The following is a 21747-nucleotide window of genomic DNA, read 5'->3' as shown; positions in this document are numbered from 1 at the left end:
CAATCTATTTTTTAGAACACAACATTGAAAGTATGGCAAGGTCAGATGATAATAAAGGCGAGATTTGGAAAGAAGGAGACCTCGATGCTGAAGATTGGTATTGTACAGCATAATGCAAAAAATTGCAATGTTTTGATTTAATTTTCTTTAACCCTACAATGCTCAATTTTCTGAATTTATATGAAAAAAATACGGGATTGCTCAGAAAATTCTCAAGAATTCCCTAACAATACTCAAAAAAAAATACCTATATACAGTGTGGTACCTTTAACTGGAATAAATTCAGTAGAATTGTAGCAGAATGTTTCTTGCAAAATTCCTGAGACAGGTCGAGTTTGTTTTCAAGAGAGATACATTTCTACATTCTAATGAACCAAATTACATGCATGCCTTACATAGGGTAGCTACCCCCTAATTTTTTTTAAAATAGCAATAAGGGTTGATTTGTATTAAATTTTAAAGACATATTATTCCTCTAAACAGCAGTGCTCGATTTTTAAAATTTCGTCGATTAGTTTCCGAGATACTATCAATTTAATAATTTGCATAAAAAATTAGCATTTTTCAAATTATCCTCGTGTCTTATGAAAAATGCGCGGGTTGTAATGTGCTTTAGAAACAATTTATTTCCCTTAACAACAGTAATCGATTTTTAAAATTTGATGAAGGAGATTATAGTGAACTATCTAGTTTTACAATAAACATAAGGGTAACGGTTAAAAAAAAATGGTTCAAATAAGATTTAATTTAATAGATGTGTTCACCAAGTACATGCTGGTATAGTCCAAGCCGATGGTAAAATTAATTTCTTACATTTTTCAAAATGTCTGGAGATATTTGACGGATTTCATGCCTAATGCGTTCTTGGAGTTCATGTATGGTTTCTGGTTTCGTTACATAAATTTTGGTTATGAGGTATCCCCATAAGAAAAAGTCTAGCGGTGTAAGGCAGGAGAGCGTGCCGGCCACTCAATTGCACCTCTTCTGCCAATCCATCTACAGCATGTACATGGTGAACACTTTGAGCATCTATTAAATTAAATCTTATTTGTACCATTTTTTTTAACCGTTACCCTTATGTTTATTGTAAAACTAGATAGTTCACTATAATCTCCTTGATCAAATTTTAAAAATCGATTACTGTTGTTGAGGGAAATAAATTGTTTCTAAAGCACATTACAACCCAACCTTTATTGCTATTCAGTAATTTTCTAGGGGTAGCTACCCTGCTTAGGAGTGAACGTAATTTGATTTATTACATTATTAAACTGTTTCTCCCTTGAAGGCAAAATCGACCTGTTTAAACATTTTCTTCAAAGCTGCGCATTTTTCATAAGACATGAGGATAATTTTAAAAATGCTAATTTTTTATGCAAATTATTAAATTGATAGTATCTCGGAAACTAATCGACGAAATTTTAAAAATCGAGCACTGCTGTTTAGAGGAATAATATGTCTTTAAAATTTAATACAAATCAACCCTTATTGCTATTCAAAAAAATTTAGGGGGTAGCTACCTTATGTAAGGGATGCATGTAATTTGGTTCATTAGAATGTAGAAATGTATCTCTCTTGAAAACAAAATCGACCTGTCTCAGAAATTTTGCAAGAAACATTCTGCTACAATTCTACTGAATTTACTCCAGTTAAAGGTACCACACTGTATGTATATATATATATATATATATATATATATATATATATATATATATATATATATATATATATATTTCAAATTTGAATAAAAATATGTTGTCTTGAATTTGAGACAAAATGCGTTTATTAGGTGAAAACATTATGTGAAATCAACTGGTATGAAACTGCATAAAACAATTGTTGTTCTTGTTCAAACACAAGTAAACCCCGCATTTGCTACACTTTATTTGGGAACAACATTTACAGGTGGGAAACTTGCACCTTTGTCTTGTGTCGGTATAAAGGGGCCAATGGGACAGACCATCCATTCTCATGTCCTTTGGTGGAATATAGGAGGTGGTCGCAGAGCGTTTTTTATTCTGCTCAATCTTTGCCTCTACGTCAGATGGTCTTCCCCTTTTTGCTATTCGCTCAGTTTCAATTCTGCAGAGGCAGTCAGCAATTTCTGCTCTGAACTCTGCCAATTTCAAAATTTTTGTTTCATTTTTTTGAGCCGCACATCTCTTATAGAGAAGCCAAGAATTTACTAGAGCCATATCTACTAAATGGTAAAATAGTCTCATGTACCATTTCTTACTTCTCATTATTATCAATCAAGCTATCTAGGAGATCCACACCTCCCATGTGTCTGTTATATTCGAGCACAAGATTTGGGCATTGGAGTTCCACAGTTTTTTTCTGTTTTTTATCGAAGCGTTTGACTGTTCCTTTCGGCAATTCTCCCACGAAAGTTGACATCAATGAAACATTTTTGTTATCTTTCCACAGGACAATAGAAATATCAACGCCATCGAAATTGCAGACATATTCACAGGAATTTCCTCGATCAAATTTTTAAATTTTTTCTTCTGAAGGCAACTTGCAATTATTGGGAACCCGATTTCTTCTCACAGTTCCTAGAGCAAATATACCTCTACTAGCCAAAAAATGACATGAGCGGAAGTGATGTATAATAATTATCAAAGTAGACCACCTGATTCGAATTAGTTGGAACTACTCTGGATAAACGTATGACAGTATTTGAAGTTGCCCCCAAATCTGGTTCATCTGGTAGTCTGAATTTTGGCTGATTTTCGGCACCACTATAAATTTCGAAATTATAGGAGAAGCCACTAGCTCCACAAAGAACGAACAGCTTATAACCTCACTTATGAGGTTTTGCTGGCATATATTGTTTCAAATGATGCCTTGCTTTCGTGGCACATAACTGTTCGTCCACTGATATGCTTTTTTCCAATGGGACACTCTGAAATTTCAACGACAGGGCCTTTATAATGGGTCTTAATTTATGAAGCCTATCATGAGTTTCGTTTTCTCTGGGTAGCATATTCATATCATTGAAATGAATTACTCTTCTTATAGCTTCAAATCGATTTTGACTCATAGTCTCTTTTACGTGTCTCAATCCTAATCTACTACTCCAAAATGATCTGACATTGGGCATATGAACGATGGACATATATATATTATATATATATACATATGCCTAAATATTTTTGTAAATCAGCAACGGTTATTGGTCTTATTTGGATCTTTTTGAACCATGTAGAGATTTGATTCATCAACTATATTCTGCAATAGTTCATCGTCATAAAAATATTTGAAAAAAGCAAATGGTGTTTCCAATTCCATGAATCTATTACCAAGTGTTTCACTTCCTTTGAAAGTTTTGGCATCTTCGTCTAAAACTAAATTTCTTTTTCTCCATGTGACTTCAGGTTTTTTCTTTTCAGCACCATCCTGAATATCAGTTTCGACATTCTCATCCATCTCATTATTCTGCCCAATTTCATTCACCTCAGATTCCTCATTGGACTCTAATAAATATCCATCATCGAATTCAATTGGCAGGTTTTGTATTTCGAATTCCTCTAAAGCCTCATTTATCGTAATTTCCTCTTCATCTCTCTCGCCAGCAGAACAATCGAAATCATCTTCACTATCCGATAAATGTGCATCCGAAGGTATTTTTTCGCCCAAGCCATCCTGAATGAAAAGCGCTATGTCTGAAATTCGATACATGCAAATATACAGTGTGGTCCAACGAAAACTTAACACCTCGAGTTTCCGGCGTTAACATGAAAATGTGGAAAATCGCTCGAACCCGTCAATTTCTGATTCGAGGGGGAACAACTGTTCCACTGTTTTCATCCCCGTGACTTCAACCCCCTAACGGGGGTGAGCACAACCCCTTGATTTTGAATAGGGATGAGGGGTGTTGAGATACCTCATTTTGAAGATCTTATCGTGTACTATCTGACCGTAAAATTTCGCTCCAAAATATCCATCGATAACGACATGACAGGTAAAAGAGTGGAAGAGTACGTACTTTTGTGATTACTTTATTAAATGTTCGAAATGGGCACCATCCACTTCCATGCAGTAATATAAGTTTTGCTGAAAACGTTCACGTACATTGCTCAAGATGTCTGGTGTAATTTGACGGCATTCATTAATGATCCGAGTTCGCAAATCATCCAGTGACTCAGGCTGGGTAGCGTAAATCTTGGATTTCAGGTGACCCCATAGAAAAAAGTCCAGTGGAGCCAGATCCGGTGATCTGGGTGGCCACTCAATATGTCCCCTTCTTCCAATCCAGGCGTGAGGAAAATTGTCATCTAAAAACTGACGCACCGGTTAAACAAAGTGAGGTGGTGCGCCATCTTGTTGGAAAATGATCGTTTGATGGTCTTCTGCATTCTCCAATACTTGCACGACGGCTGGATAAATAGCGTTCTCCAATAGATCGAGATAAAGTTGGCCTGTGAGATTACCGGGTAGAAAAAAAGGGCCGATTATGTGATTTCCATAAATACCCGCCCAAACATTTAATTTTTGGGGGCGCTGTGTATACACCTCACGAAATAATCGTGGATTTTCATCTGACCAATACCGACAGTTATGCCGGTTTACAATGCCGTTAAGGTAAAATGAACACTCGTCCGAAAAACAGATATCGAACATGTAGTTTTGATTGCAGTTAATTATTTCACTGATCACTTCACAGAACTGGAGTCGGCGATCGGGATCATCCTCATTCAGTTCCTGAACCAATCGTATCTTATACGGATGGAATTTATGTTGTTTCAGGATTCTCATGATTGTTGTGCGTGAAACACCAGATACCTCGGACAATTTCCTAGTACTAACGGTCGGATCCATTGCTATATGACCTAAGACAGCCACGTCCCTCGCTTCGTCTCTTTCATGCACCCTCTTTTTGTTTCCAACTGACCCAGTAGCGTCAAATTTGGCAACCAGTTGCACAACGTAAGCAGCGGATACATTTTTTCCAGGATGTCGTTCGTTAAATAAAGCCGCTGTTGTGCGCGCAGAGTCGTTATTTCGGAAAAATAATTTTATCATTTCCACCCTTTCTTCTACGGAATACACCATTTTAATTCCACTACAAATTTACAATCGCTTGTACACACTTGTACCGTTCTTAACAATTCACGATAGACTAAGGTACAAAAACAAGGTCCGTCTACTTTTTTGGACAAAAAATTAACCACTCAATACCTTTGAAATGCGTCGTATACGAATAATATTCTCGAGATAAATTCCATATTGCCTCTTTCACTATTTTCGCTGTTATTTCATTATCGATGGATATTTTGAAGTGAAATTTTACGGGCAGATAGTACACGATAAGATCTTCAAAATGAGGTATCTCAACACCCCTCATCCCTATTCAAAATCAAGGGGTTGTGCTCACCCCCGTTAGGGGGTTGAAGTCACGGGGATGAAAACAGCGGAAAAGTTGTTCCCCCTCGAATCAGCAATTGACGGGTTCGAGCGATTTTCCACATTTTCATGTTAACGCCGGAAAATCGAGGTGTTAAGTTTTCGTTGGACCACACTGTATAGACGAGCCTGTGAAGGAAAAAGGAAAAGTAATGAATGATTTTCATCTTATAACATCGACCTTACCTTTATGAACAAGATGCAATAATTTGGAATAATTGTTCACAGAAAAATCACACAAATTTGATAAATCGTTTATCACGTGTTTGCTTCAAGCATATAGAGACCGATAGCGGGCTTTTGAAAACTCATAAACTGTAACTGACCACGCGCATCGGAAATTGGATCTTAACTAACTCATTCATAAAGCTGTTCTAAATATGCGACAAAACGTTTTGGGCACCTACTCGAGATTTATTAGCTTTCAAATGAGGAATATAATTTGATGTCCTGAATTTAATACATTGAGCACTGTAGGGTTAAGGTGTCTAGACTATCAATTAGAAAGTTGTTTTGTGGATAACTGTCCTAAAATTAATTCCTATGAATACTGCAAGGAGTATATGAATACTTTAATCTCTAAAGACTACGATGATATCGCCAATTATTTTATCCATAAGTTCAATGAGTGGAAGAGAGAAATTTTTTGTGGCAGGTCAATAAATTCTCCCTCGCACTCATTGAGCTCATGGACACAATAATTGGCGATATCTATGTAGTCTTTGGAGATAACAGCCTCAAACCTGGAAGGTTTCGCTGGATTCCTTATGATCATCCCTAACCGAACATGTGATGATATACGGAGAGATAGATTATTTTTTATTCATCCATGAAGCTTTACACAGTACTGCATAGTATTAAAACTTATCAGACCAGTCGATTACATATAACAACAGGGTGTCTCATTTAAAAATGGAAAGTTGGTATTACTTCCGGCGAAACCAGAAGAGAAAAAAAATAATTTTTAGGTTAAAAAGTGCCAATTATTATGTATATGGGATATCCCAAATGTCAATCAACTACCTTTAAAAATAAAGGAGATGTATATAATTTATCAAGTTTAGATAAGGCAATCTGTGAATGAAGTTGAGGTAAACTGAAAAATTGTTTTTCAGTGTCAAACACTTGTCATAAATAATTCTAGTAGAAATCAACTTATCTTAGTATCATGAGAGTTACATTGTATTTGCTGTTTCACCATTTGGAGCCACACTTCGAAATTATCAGCTATAATATCCCAAGGACATTGATAACTAACGAAATAATTTTATCAGTTTTCGAAAGCACGTTATTTGGCAACATCCCGACGCCGAAGGCGGAGGGATGTTACCTAAAATAACGTGCTTGAGGAAGTTGTGATAAAATTATGAGTTATTTATCAATGTTCGAGGGATATTCGGTGAGAAAATTTTTTGCAATTCGAACAAAATTATTTATTGAACACACAGTTATTAAAAGAACAATTCGTATAATGATATTCCGTTGATCTTGCTGTATTTGCCTCGGTTACTGCATAGGTGTTTCCACGCATACTATTGATTATTTGGTTATGATGTTCCTGCCGCATCATTTTGAACACCAAAGCGAGGAAGTGACATTTTCGAAATAAATTGAATTACTGAAATGTCAAACAACTTTATTGTGTTGGTTGCTTAGCAATGTCATGACATAAGTGATAACTACCCGTGAAAACTATCCATGGGTAGTTATCAGTGTAATGATGGTTTCATTGGTTATTTCGACACACATGACTAGAAATAGACAAATTTGATAGGATAATTTTTTTGGCAAAAAATTTTCAGCTATAGGGTAATTCGAGGAGAGATGGGCACAGTTTTGAAAAACGAATGGTGTCACCGTTAGTATGCAGACTATTTGCTAACTTCTGTTGAAATATGTTGGTATAGAGATTATAACACACAATGTAGTGCAACATTTACGTCGAAATGGATTTATTTGGGATCTATTAGGAAAAATTATCACCCTTGTCTTTGTCCATCTCTCCTCACCTTGCGAGGAGAGTTGGGCACCAACAAATTTACCGGTAAGGAGAGATGGGCATAGTTTTAAGTTACATTAAGCGACAATTTTGTGTGATTTTTTCGCTGGAAATCACAATTTCTACCTAATTCAATTGAATTGTATTCCTCTAGTTTTCCAATAGGCAAAGAGTCGAAAGGCAATGTATGTATCAGGTATAGGTATAATGAAAGAGAATCAACCAAAGAACAATTCAAAATGAGGCCTAAATGTGCTAGGCTGTTTTATTAAAAAAAACAAGTTACCCAAGAACATAGAAAATTCAGATAAATCGTTACTAAAACCCATCATGTTCTGATATCTTGCTGAGCTTGCCTCGATCAGATTTGACAGCACTATGACAACGTCCTCTTCATCAGCATAATTCGTCTCGTCGGTTTCCTTAAATTTCATTAACATCTCTACTCTTTTATAAAATTTGACTTCCAAGCCTTCTGAACTTTTACAAATTATTTTGGCAACGAACAAACGGTAGGCCATTTTTCCGATAACTCTCACTACCACAAACGTGCCCTCTTGCAACTCTTTTGGCTCATCTTCTTTAACTTCCTCAACTTCTTCGTCCCATTCGTCAGTGCCGTCGTCATGTAAGGAAATGGCCTCATCACATTCAGACTCGTCGTACTGATAAGAAAGTTTTCTTCTCTTTATTTCCTTTCTCCATCGCTTGCTTTTCCTTAATTTCTCTCTTTAAAGCTCTATCCCTCTCTTTTTCTTCAACTTTCTTTTGTTAAAAGCTCTCTTTCTTTTTCTTTCTTCAACTTCCTTCTATCTCATTTCTTTTTTTAGAGCCTTATCTTTTAGCTCGCCCTCCGCCTGCCTTATTCTTAAACTTGGGTTTCTGCGCATAAACGAATTAAACCAGGGAAAACCTGCAAGACTAGTATCCTCACTGAAGGAAGTTTTAATTTGAAGTGCCTGCGCAATCTTGAAGGCCGTTTCACGCACAGCCCTTCGGTCTGGTGCGAACCCTCTCGCTTGTAATTTTTTGATATAGTTGGCAGTTTTCGTTTCCACTTCTGCGCCTAGTTGACTAGGCGGCCCTAATGAACCTTTTGATTTTATTCCACTTTCAAGTCTGTTCTGTAATGTAGTTCTGGGGATGCTATATAATTTTGCAATAGCAAGCACCTTCTGCCCGTCTCTTACTTTGGCAATGGCCTCCTGCAGAGATTCCTCGGTCCAGGAAGCTTGTGTGTTTCCCTTCCGAACATACACAGTTGGCATCTAATAGAAAAATATCAGAATATAATCTAACTCAGTTATCGAGGATAGATGGGCACCTGCCCAACTATCCTTGTGCCTTTAATGCCCATCTCTCCTTTTTGTTGAGGAGAGATGGGCACCTCGGCCATACGGTTTACATGTTCGTTAAGCGACTCCAGTTCATTTAACATTATTATCCAGCCCCATCCTAGTTATGCCAAAGCATAATTATTCAAAAAACAGTAAAAACGAAAAAGTAACACATCTTTAAAAATATGAGCGAAAAATTTTGAGACCTTATCTTGACAGTGTTTTGTAAATAATATAAAAATATAGACACAACGACTTATAAAACGACTCTACAACAATGTCCGCGCCTGCTCCTCCAACTAGCAGCGAACGAAATGTTAATAGTTCTTTAAATAACCGCTTGAGGATATTGTGCCCATCTCACCTCACTGCCCATCTCTCCTCGAATTACCCTAATATCCCAAGGACATTGATAACTAACGAAATAATTTTATCACAGTTTTCGAAAGCACGTTATTTGGTAACATCCCGACGCCGAAGGTGGAGGGATGTTACCTAAAATAACGTGCTTGAGGAAGTTGTGATAAAATTATGAGTTATTTATCAATGTTCGAGGGATATTCGGTGAGAAAATTTTTTGCAATTCGAACAAAATTATTTATTGAACACACAGTTATTAAAAGAACAATTCGTATAATGATATTCCGTTGATCTTGTTGTATTTGCCTCGGTTACTGCATAGGTGTTTCCACGCATACTATTGATTATTTGGTTATGATGTTCCTGCCGCATCATTTTGAACACCAAAGCGAGGAAGTGACATTTTCGAAATAAATTGAATTACTGAAATGTCAAACAACTTTATTGTGTTGGTTGCTTAGCAATGTCATGACATAAGTGATAACTACCCGTGAAAACTATCCATGGGTTGTTATCAGTGTAATGATGGTTTCATTGGTTATTTCGACACACATGACTAGAAATAGACAAATTTGATAGGATAATTTTTTTGGCAACAAATTTTCAGTGTAATTCTGATAAACACGTTGACATTCACAAATTAACCGGGTGTATGTTATTTTATTGCTGAAATTATTGGTCAATTCTGCGAGATGATTCTGTACAATTGATTGCAAATTTCCAACCGAATAAATAAACATCATTAATACATTATTTTTATAAAATTCCTGTTTTGTGATCAATCCTTGATATGTGTGTCAACTTTTAGATAATTCGGACTACTGGAAGTGGGCTAAAATCATATTCAAATTCAGATCATTATTATCATTTTTGCATTTCTTCATTTCATATATTTTTTATATTTGTGGCAAATTTCGAATTTTTTGTTAGAACGGAAACAGAAGGCTACATTTGCATTAATGCTTTATTCAGAATTCATGACCCTTAGATGCAATGTCTGGTAGTAAAAATTGCACCGCGGCCAAATTGATCATGCGCATTGGTTTTTATCCTTCACCCTCCCGCCCCAGTTCCATCATAGAATTCAGTAATTCATAGAGATGTGGTGTGACAGGATTTTTAAGGAACTGTGACTAACCGTGACTGCTCCGGTAAGTCACAGCTCAAAATCACTGTGATTTTCCGGAGTCGTGATTGATGACGGCGTCGGACTGATTCGTTGACAAGTGTGACGCCGATCGGCACAAGAGTGGGAGCCTAGACCTAGATATCAGTTCTCGGAATCGTATGATCGAAGAACGTGTTTTTCAGAAGATAATTTACTGAAACGATTCGAATCAAAAGTTGATATGAACAGCAATACCTAGTAATGGTTCATTCATATTGATTTTTGTACTCTACATAACTGAAACTGCAATTTAGATTTTAATTACTACAATAAAATTATCAGTTCAGCGCCAATGAAATCGTGATTCGGGTTGCTATAAGTATCATCAATCAATATCATCTGTATTTGTACAAAAACAAAATGTAACAGTATTTGAATTGAAGAATATGACATGACGCTCCCTATTTACTCTTGTAAAACCCTTCCGGAAAGGAATATTTAGGTTTAGCTTATTCTGCTTATTTACTGTACTCAGCCGTGCTGTACTCATTCATCGTACAAATTACTGATTTGAATCATAAATCTTAAAAAAAAAATTGGTTTCTACAATACGGTCACGCTTACTGTACCCTCCACCTCCACCCCTTAACCCCCCCTCTTTTATATTAACATTATAGGGAACGAGAAAAACCGAACGATCATGATGAGATTCTCGAATTCACTGTTTGAGCGGGAACCGGGAACGTGTAAAGTAAACCTGTTGTTGTTGCTTGCACTGACTTATTCAAACAATAACAATTCTCACAGTAGAAGCTGGTTTGAAATATTGCAATTGATATTTGAAAAATTTAAACAATTTGCGTTTGTTCTTCCATATACATTACAGAATGGAGATGAGGAAAAAATCAACGTTATGGAATTTTTTCTCAGCAGAAAGTGAAGAAAAGGCCAAATGTAATTTATGTAACCACATTCTTAGTTACAAAACTTCAACTAGTAATTTAAAAAGGCACATGGTGAGACTACACCCGCTGGTAAACGTAGAGATGAATGAAAACCAAGGTACAAGACTTCAAAAAGTGGTAGCCGCACCACCTAGGACAGAACCGGCTCTCATGGAACCGTCCACCAGTACCACTGAATCCGGAGAAGCCCTGCCCAAAAAAATTAAAATAGTTCAGACTCAATTAAATATACCCAAACCCATTAACCTGGTAACTAAGAAAAAAATTGACAGATGTTTGATGAGTCTTTTTACTAAAGATTATCAACCATTTAGTGTTGTAGAAGACGAAGGATTCAGATCATTTGTCAACTGCCTCAACCCGGCCTACCAGTTACCAAGTAGAAAAACAATCACTTATACACTGTTGCCCTCGATATATGAAGAGACTTTTCATAATTTGCAATCGAAGATTAAAGATGTGAGAAGTGTTACTTTGACTACAGATTGCTGGACTTCAATAAATATCGAAAGTTTCATGGCAGTGACAATTCATTACATAGACAATTTTCAGCTGCATTCGGCATTATTGGAATGTTCATCATTTCCCCAAGACCCTACCAGTGAGAACCTGGCAAATCAGTTAAAGAAGGTAGTTGTGACTTGGGGACTCGAAAATAAAATTTTAATTGCTGTGTCGGACAACACATTAAATATAAAAAAAAGCTATAAAATATGAGCTGAAGTGGAAACATTTCGAATGTTTTGCTGATACCATCAACCTAATAGCGGAAGAGGCAATTTTGATAGCGGAAGATTTGATAAAGAAAGTCAGGGATATTGTAAGCCACTTCAAAAGGAGTTCAAAATCCATGACTAAATAGACATTCAAAAACAAATGGGAAAATCTCCAAAGAAATTATTGCAGGATGTACGAACCAGATGGAATTCTACATTCTACATGGTTCAAAGGATAATAGAGTTAGAAGAATTGGTGAGGTCGGCAATGGCGCTTTCCAGTAGTGACAAACTACCAATTATTGTTAATGAGGAATGGAAACTGTTGTCAGAGATTAAAATAGTTTTGGAGCCCTTAGAAACAATAACGAATATAATTAGTGGTGAAAAATATGTTACATTATCTTCGGTGATTGTGCTTACCAAAGGTTTGGAAAATATCCTCACAGATCTCAGAAAACAAGATAACATGTTTGCTGTGTCAAAAACTATGATTTCCAGAATGTTACAGAGTATTAAGGAAAGATTGGGGGATTTAGAGAACAGCAACACCTTAATAGTGTCAACATTTCTCGACCCGAGGTATAAAAATTTTGCCTTTTCATCTGAACGGGTGGCTGAAAATGCAAAGAAAATTATAATAAGCCTTGTTGCCCAAAAAATTACCGAAAGTACTAGTCTTAAGTCTACGGTATTGAACAATGAACCAAATGCTCAAAATCCAGAGTCAAACTCAGTGAATCTCATTAAAAAAACTATCACAATCTGGAGCCATTTTGACTCCAAAGTTAGTGGACTACAACCAGCAGGAACTTCTACTTCTAGAGCGATAATCGAGGTTCAACGATATTTAGAAGATGGTCTTCTAGAGAGAAATAAAGACCCGTTAATATGGTGGAAAGAACATGCATATAACTACCCATATCTATCGCAAGTAGTTGTCGAAAAATTTGGTTCAGTGGCGACATCTGTTCCAAGTGAAAGAATTTTTTCAAAAACAGGGCAGATTCTTTCTGATAGACGAGCACGTTTAAGTTCTGAAAAAGTTCAAAAACTTGTTTTTCTCAATGTAAATTGAATCTTGACATTTTGCAAATCGCAAGAGAAACATTTGATCTCATTTTATCACCAAAGTTTTTTTTACTATACACTGAATATTGTTTTATTTTATTTTTGTTATTTTCCGAATTTATAAGAGTAAAGTTTATTTTCAGTTGAAAAAAATGTTTTATTTAAAATATAATTTCAAATAAAAATTTAATAGGAGTCACCTTCATAACGGCTACGCAGAAATGTTACTGTGATTACAGTGAGCTTTTGATCGTAGCGATAAAGCAAATGAAAAATGAAACTGGAAACTGGTAATCAATGGTTCCTACTCCAACTCTGACGAAATACACGATCACGATCATCATGCACGTTCGTCCCCAGTCGTTTCGAGTCGGAGTCGGAACCTCGGAACTGTGACTGAAAATCACGTCAACTTTTAGTTCGTCGGAACTGGTCACTCCCGTGACAAGTTAGTCACAGTGACAAAATCACAGGTCGGCCAATCACAACACATCTCTAGTAATTCAGTATCGTTTGAAGATCATTTGTAAACAGTGCTCAGTGCTTGTTACACGTGTTCCATGAAACCCTCAGTTTGTCCGATTCGGAGGACTGTGATAAAAAATTGCGGTAAGCCATTGAAATGGTGAAAGTCTAGTAAACATCGTTTTCAGAATGTTATGGATCGTTTGATTTGGAAATGCTTTCAAACATTTTTGTATGATATTTTGTAAATCTCTCCATATATTTTAATCAGAGAAAATGATAATAAAACTGAAATCCAATAATTTGAATAATTCCGGTAATAATTTCCTTTTTTTATCATTCATATCTAGTAAAGTCAAAAATTGTTTTATACAGGGTAAGTCTAAGTATGGTACCGTCCATATTTAGGTACCGATTATGAATTTCGAGCTGAAAAAATCGAAAGAAAGTCGATGGTTTACTCTGCATATTATTGTAAATTTAAAAGTTAGTGTATACAGGGTGAGTCTGAATATGGTACCGCCCATATTGTTCAGGTACCCATTATGAATTTTGAGGTGAAAGGTTCGGAAGAAAGTCGATGGTTTACTCTGCATATTATTGTAAATTTAAAAGTTAGTGTATACAGGGTGAGTCTGAATATGGTACCGCCCATATTGTTCAGGTACCCATTATGAATTTTGAGGTGAAAGGTTCGGAAGAAAGTCGATGGTTTACTCTGCATATTATTGTAAATTTAAAAGTTAGTGTATACAGAGTGACTCTGAATATGGTACCGCCCATATTGTTCAGGTACCCAATATGAATTTCGAGATGAAAGGTTCGGAAGGAAGTCGATGGTTTACTCTGCATATTATTGTAAATTCAAAAGTTAGTGTATACAGAGTGAGTCTGAATATGGTACCGCCCATATTGTTCAGGTACCCAATATGAATTTCGAGATGAAAGGTTCGGAAGGAAGCCGATGGTTTACTCTGCATATTATTGTAAATTTAAAAGTTAGTGTATACAGAGTGAGTCTGAATATGGTACCGCCCATATTGTTCAGGTACCCAATATGAATTTCGAGATGAAAGGTTCGGAAGGAAGTCGATGGTTTACTCTGCATATTATTGTAAATTTAAAAGTTAGTGTATACAGGGTGAGTCTGAATATGGTACCGCCCATATTGTTCAGGTACCCAATATGAATTTCGAGATGAAAGGTTCGGAAGGAAGTCGATGGTTTACTCTGCATATATTTGTGAATTCAAATATTCTTTAATTTGGCCATTGGTAGAGATTGAAGTGAAATTATCCACGGTTTTTTCGCCATGAAAGAGTTGGATGTTGGTCAATTGAATTAATTGCTTTGATAGTAACTCAATTATCTTATGGTATATATAGATTCATCCTCAGCTAATATTTAAAATTCTACAATCAAAGTATGAAAATTAAAATAGTTAATGCCTTGAACAATGAAATACCTACATGGAAAAAACAATTTTTGCAAATGGCAAAAGTCACATGTTAGCTTGAAAATTGTCAATTATGTTATTTTAGACGAATTAAATATTGAAAAATATTTTCCATTTTTCGCATCACTTTTCATTTCAATATATTTCCCTGCTTTGTGTAATTTTTTAAAATAAAAATTAATAGATTTAAAGTTGCTAGGGTAGAAAAAAATAAATAAATCACTGTCTATTGAACGTTGTGAAAAATAGTCATTTTTTCTTTTTTTTCAGGGTTGGTTGATGAAGTATACTTTTGGGTTGTTTTTGGCTTCGTCGTTTATTTTTTGCGTCGTTGTTTTTTTTACGTCGTTGTTTTTTTTCCATTGTTTGTTTTTGGCTAAATGTTGTCATTGTTGTATTCACTTATACATCAAGAGTGATCCGCGTCATGGCAGCTTTTGCGCTTGTAACTACTGACAATGGCATGCAGACGGTCATTCCCAGGTCAGAAATAATATCACAGGATAATAAGGTGGAGTGTTTCATATTGGGGAAACGTTACAAAATCGTCATAAATGGATTCAACGAAGATTTTCTTTCCTTATATAATTTTGCTGTGGGACATAACACACGCAGACTTAAGGTTGTCTTGGAGAAAAATTTGAACATTGACAACCCAAATGAAGCAAAGTTGGAAACTCCAAAGGGTAGAAAAAAAACAGAACGGATTACTGATTCGTTAGAGGGCAGGTCTGTACAGAAGAAAATGAAACCCAGACGTATTTTTCAAAATGTACCTATTGAGGTGGAAGGCGTAGAGGGGATCAGTCGTATTCTTCATTCCAGTTTCATCTCAAGTACTGTTTCACCAATTCTTTTCAAGTCCAATGATTTGCCCTCCGTGTGCAATTGCTTGTCTGCAGTATGTAACTGTTTGTCTTCTGCATCTGACAGTCTGTCTCCTATGCATGAAAGTCTGCCTCCTATGCCTGAAAGTCTGCCTCCTATGCCTGACAGTCTGCCTCCCACAATCGAGAGCCTGGCTCCCTCAATCGACTGTTCTCTTCCCAAAGTTGACTGTTCTCTTCCCTCAGTTGACTGCCCACAAATGACAGATCACCTCCCACAATTGACAGCCTGCCTGCTACAAATAACATTCTTCTTTCAACGTCCTCCAACAGTCTGCCCTCCAAAGCCATGGGTCTGCCTTCTTCGTCAAGCAGTCAGTCATCTATATCCATCCTTTCAACAATTGCTGAAAAATCCGTATCAGAAATGATTGATGATAATCCCATTTTAGTGAATGAAGCTGCTTATAAGCGAAGGTGAGTAACGACAAAAATCGAATCTATTACTTTTCACACAATTGAACAATGTCCTCATGGAAGTTTACAGTAACATGATAAACATATTTTTAATGTTACCGATGTAATGTTTGTTCAACTTCCGCTTGAAGATGATTATTTAATGATTGAAAAACATGTTAAAAATAACGGTTTGGTGCTGAGATAGATCTAAAGCAATATTCCTTACCACAACAGTGCATCACGAGTTCATTTGTGTTCAATGGAAACCCTTATTATTTTATAAAAGCAGAACTTTGTTTTATGAGGAAATAATCTGTTGGTTGTCAAAAATTTTATTTGGTTTGTTTTCTAGACGAGTTATTAAGGAATTAGTGAAGTATGCAACATATAAATTTTGTTCATTTTCTCTAGTATTTTTATCATTTTGTTCCTGATACTTTTTTATGGTTAATTCGATATATGCTTATAAGCCTTTAATAGATACCTTGTAAAATTCAACAAAGAAATAGCAATAGTGTTAATATGAATTTGAGACCCTGAATGTAGATATATTTTGTTACAGAATCTGCAACAAACCTAATATCTGCAAATTCTGCAAGCAGTCCAAGACTAATGTTAAACGACACATCTTGTCCATGCACAGAAATGAACCTGAGGTTAAGGAGTACATTGCAATGGCTGATGAAAACCCTAACAAAAAAGAAAAACTTTCACAAATCAGAAGAGACGGTAATTTCTCTGCTTTCAAAGAAGGTGAAAATATTGTCCCTGCTAGAGTCTCTAAATATTTTGATAAACCTGATAAATCTCAGTACATAGCATGTACTTGCTGCAAAATAATCGTCAAAAAAGATTCATTAAGGAAACATTTACAAAAAAATTGTAGGAAAAACCCTTCCAACTCGAGCAAAGGCATGTTGTTCAAATCTAGAGCTAATTCAGAAAATATTCATAGAAGGGCCAACGAAGTTGTTAAATATTTCTTATTCCCTGCTTTTAGAGATGGTCCTATTAAAGAGATCATACGATTTGACAACCTCATTATTCTTTATGGTAATGAAATGGTTTGTAAGTACAGATCACAGCATCATTATCCTATGATACGAAATCGTATGATAAGAATGGCAAGGGTTTTGTCAATGATTAAAGAAAAAAATTCTTCTGTGCGTCATTTCGAAGATATTTTGAAGCCCCAGATGTTTGACTATATTATTGAAGTTATTAACACCTTGGGAGATTATGATGAAAACACAGGGAATTATAATAAACCCTCTTTACCAACCGAAGTTGGTACATCTCTAAAATATATGATCCAATTACATATTTCGGAATGTATCAAAAATGGGGACATGGAAGGAAAGAAGGATTCCAAAAATTTGTTACATCTGTTGAAAACAGCGCTTCCGGCACACGTCAATAAAACTGCATCTGAGAGTTTGTTAAAACATAAGAGGAAAAAATTATCTATTTTGCCCTCAATGGGGGATATCAAGAAGTTGAACTCTTATGTAATGACAAAGAGAAATCATTACTTGTAAGTACTTGGAGGAACTTGGCTAATTTTACTTTGATTAACATATTGATTTTTAATCGAAGGCGACCTGGAGAACTCGAACGAAGTATCATTTCTGATTTAGATAGCTTGGCAAGAATTGAGGAAAATACGGATACATATAAAAAATTGTCTGGAAACGACAAGATATATGTGAGGGAATATGTAAGATTTGTCGTCAGGGGAAAATTGGCAAGAGGAGTTCCGGTTCTCTTACATAATTCAATGCATGAATGTGTTGAATTATTATTGAAATACCGAAAAGAGGCCGGAATTGATGATAAAAATCCTTACATATTTGCCTTGCCTCACCGTAGTGTTTCAGATGAAAAAGTTGTCTACAGGCATGTATCTGCTACATCATTGATGAGGCAGTATTCAGAGGAATGCGGAGCAACTAATTCAAAGTCACTTCGAGCTACCATACTTCGAAAACATGTTGCCACTAAGTCCATGTCACCCAAGTTGGACAATGAAGACTTACACCTTCTGCAAGGATACTTGGGTCATGCGGAAAAGATCCACAGAGAATATTATAGGCAACCTGTTTTAGAACGTGATATAATCAGCGTTAGCAAAGTTTTATTAGCCGCTCAATGTTCTCCTACTTCTGGTAATGATTCAGATGGCTGTCGCAGCACTCCTATGTCATTACCTACAGCTCCTGTCCCAGGTACTTCTGCAATATCGAGCACTCCAACTACACCGCTGTACTACTCTCCTACCCCTGGACCATCCAAAATTACCAGAATAACCACTATGGAAAAGGAAAGTGGGCCTGAATGTAACTCAAGCTGTGATGGTAGTAACTTCAGTGATGATTCAGATTCAGGAAAGGTACCAGATGGCAAACGACGAAGATTAATAGGTATAGTGATTACTGAAGTCCACTCTATTCATAATATTATATTCATTTTCTTCACACAAGCTATCACCATTACAGTTTATAATACAAAATAATTTTCATTAATAATATAGCTTTGTTAATAAGTTCAGACAACTGACAAAATCGATTTTGTACTCGATTTGTTCCCAATAAAAATTTGGTGAACTTCTGTTTCATATTTACGTTTCAACATAGTATCTGAACCTGATGTAAAAAGTTGAATGAAATACCCTAGAAACAATAATATATTCGTAATTAATAGCTCTTTTCCATTTATAGATAATAGTAACTGTACTTTCATTACAATTAGCTTATTTTCAACCATTTAAATTTTTATTCTTTCAAATTTATGTTTTATTTTTGACAATTTGTTGCAGCCTTCTCCCCTGGTCAAACTGCTGTTAAGAGAACGTGGAATACACCAGAGAGACAAGCTGCAAGGAAACTTTTCTCTCGTCATTTATTAGAAGGGACACTGCCATCAAATTATGAGATTTTAGCTGGTGTCAGTAAATGTGAAGATTTGATGAAGCGAACTGTGCCACAGATCAAAATGTGGATCTCCAACAACATGAAGACAAAAACTAGTATGTACAAGTGATTTCAACATTTTACCATTGAACATTGAAATCGAAATAAGATTGTGAAAAATCTTGGAAAAAAAAGAAAATTTACACTACAATTTATTTCTAGATTCTTATTTTCTTTTTATCTTATTAATAGTTATTCAGATTACCACTTTATATCACTAGAGCACAGAGTAAAATAAAATTAGATTTCAAATTTCTTGATCATTGTCATGTAGTCTGTCTTAAATTCTGTTCTGTCAGGGTAACCAATGTCAATAATTTCAAGAAGGAAAAAGCATATGACGTAAATTTCTGGCTCATATAAGAAAGTATATTCAACCAAATCTGTCAGATACTTGAACAATGATTCTCAAACACATGCCAGGATGTTCTCAATAATTTAGATGATCTTTTGCTTGACCTGGATAAAGTGACCACCTGTCAGACTAGTTTTGAGGTGCTTTCCTCTCATGAGTGACAATATAGGCCTGACAGCTTTGCACCCGTAAGTCACGACCATCTCAACTTCAAAGGCTTATGATGCAGTGTTTGGAATCTTTAGTGTAGAAATAAATATTACTGGAGTTTTTTCCCAACACTGAACCATTATTTTTAACTCCCGGACATGTCTTTCAATAACCAAGTGATCATCTTCAAAAGGAAGGGATTAAAAGTTCTTCCTCTTGAAGATGATCACTTGGTAATTGAAACACGTGTCGAGGTGTTAAAAGAACGGTTTGGTGTTGGGAAAGAACTCCAGTTATATTCAAAGGCTTAACTTAAACTCTAAATAGTGACTGAGCTCCAAAGCTAGTTTGCCTAACATGTCTGATAAAACCAAAGAATCCCCAAACAATTCTGCCAGGTAATCATCCAACCAGGTCGAGAAATTGGGCGACATTATGGCATGAGCTTGAGGGACGTTGCACAGGTTTTAAACAGGTGTTTTTTTTCTGTCTGTATTTCGACTTTGTTGAAGTCTTCTCTCTGAATAGACTTTTGAGAGTGATAAATAGTTTACTCACTTCTCTCAATGGCGAATGATACTTTTTCGATGAAAATATCTGCTTGATTAAAATGTGGAAAAAAATCCACTTCTGAAAGGGAAAAAATAGTATATACATTTCTTCAATTTATTTTTTACAGTGAGAACTTGGTATACACCAACCAGGCATTTAGTTAGGACGCTTTTCAAAGAATTCATTCAAGGTGAAACTTCTATCTATCCGTCTCAGACATATATACAAGAAGTTATCAACACTAATGAAGACCTGAGACATTTGACCCCCAGGAGAGTTCGAAGTCAGATTCATCAGCAGAAGAAGAAATACTATTTATCAAGAAACAATAAGTAGTTGGAGTACTTACAATCAGTTTTTTATATTGTCCTCATTCAATTTCGTAGTAGTCATTTTATCAATGCCTTGTAGTTTTTTTGTTGTTGTAGATTTCACTTTGTTGTAGTCAATTTATCCAGATTATAAACCTTAATTTTCTCTCCACTGATGAAATATGTATTTACCTTTAATGGTTTCTCAAAAATCACTGCTAGTTCTGTTTTATTGATGCACATTGTGTTTTCTGTTTTCTTGTAATTTCAATAAGTTTTTGCCCTCGAAAAGAAAATAGCTTATTTCTGGAATATAAAATTAGAATTTTCCAGAACCCGAACCTAACACTTTCACTATAAAATTTTTTATCTTTCATGTTTTCCTTTCAAAAATGAATGCACATCTTTTTTATTGTAGATATTTGTGAGACACGCTCGAACAGGTGTTTTTCACAAATATCTCACAATAAAGAAAGATGTGCTCGATTGTCCATTCATTTTTGAAGGCGAAAATTTTTCAAAGCGAAAAGAAAATGAAGGGTTCGTATTGTGGAAAAATTCCAACTCTTATTGGCTAGTAAGTGCATTTTTTCCTATAATCGAGTTGAAATGGTATTATATTGGATTTACTCACAGATATTCAGAAAACCAATATTGGCATGCTCCAGTATTTATAGCAATTATGTTAAATAAAGATGCATGGGGTGGTGCATAATTTATATTTATCATTAGTCCAAAACTTTTCTTATTGAGTATCCAAAATCACCAGGTACTTTTTATTACATATTTATTTATTGTTGTGCATGTAGTTACACTGCTTATCTTAAGACATGTGAATCTTTGGTAAAATAAAGTATATTTTATTTAAACGAGTTTTTCATTTTATAAATTATTTTTGTGGGTATTTGATTTTGACTTATTTTTATAAAATCTCTGTAGAAAAAATTTTGTTCCAAAAAACGAATTTCCGTTGCTTTTTTTTATAAAACAATTTTTACAAGTCTTCCATTATGAATGAAAATGATGCTCCCGTCTATGAAAAAGATTTTTTTTCAGCATCGACTAATGTTGTAAAAAGTAAGACAATTAATGTATGTGTCATCAATTATATCTAATATCAAAAACTAATCTCAAACCAATACAAAATTCAAGCATGATCAATGCATGTAGGCCATCATACCAAATGCCAGTCAGAAAAATACCACTCTTGGCTAATACCGCGGCGGGCATTGAATTATCTAATA

The 21747-nt window shown here is 35.3% G+C and overlaps 1 protein-coding gene across 3 annotated transcripts; it reads left to right on the top strand.

Moving 5' to 3' along the window:
* On the top strand, positions 1-21372 carry LOC141484113 (uncharacterized). Of its 3 annotated transcripts, none has more exons than XM_074179192.1 (6): positions 1-97; positions 15151-16184; positions 16729-17700; positions 17763-18586; positions 18982-19191; positions 20320-21372. In XM_074179192.1, the coding sequence occupies exons 2-6, from the start codon at positions 16057-16059 to the stop codon at positions 20526-20528; spliced, it is 2343 nt and encodes a 780-aa protein (XP_074035293.1). In that variant the 5' UTR covers positions 1-97; positions 15151-16056; the 3' UTR covers positions 20529-21372. The 3 variants fall into 3 exon arrangements, with proteins under 3 accessions (XP_074035293.1, XP_074035284.1, XP_074035277.1); XM_074179183.1 differs by lacking the exon at positions 1-97 and adding an exon at positions 13463-13568; XM_074179176.1 differs by lacking the exon at positions 1-97 and having other exon boundaries at positions 14379-16184.
* The last annotated feature ends 375 nt before the right edge of the window (positions 21373-21747 follow it).

This window comes from Leptinotarsa decemlineata, unplaced genomic scaffold (genome assembly GCF_025532065.1).
Source record: "Leptinotarsa decemlineata unplaced genomic scaffold, Ldec_3_MD MMD2_P_RNA_scaffold_14, whole genome shotgun sequence".
NCBI lineage: Eukaryota > Metazoa > Arthropoda > Insecta > Coleoptera > Chrysomelidae > Leptinotarsa > Leptinotarsa decemlineata.
Note: the sequence above shows the minus strand (reverse complement) of the source record. Positions and strands in the feature narration are given on the sequence as shown.

Bases quoted from the DNA above. Each gene is read 5' to 3' on its own strand.
- LOC141484113 (XM_074179192.1), top strand. From the start codon at position 16,057: ATGGGTCTGCCTTCTTCGTCAAGCAGTCAGTCATCTATATCCATCCTT. The intron at 16,185-16,728 runs GTGAGTAACGAC...ATTTTGTTACAG, and splicing joins GAAGCTGCTTATAAGCGAAG to AATCTGCAACAAACCTAATA. The intron at 18,587-18,981 runs GTATAGTGATTA...AATTTGTTGCAG, and splicing joins CAAACGACGAAGATTAATAG to CCTTCTCCCCTGGTCAAACT.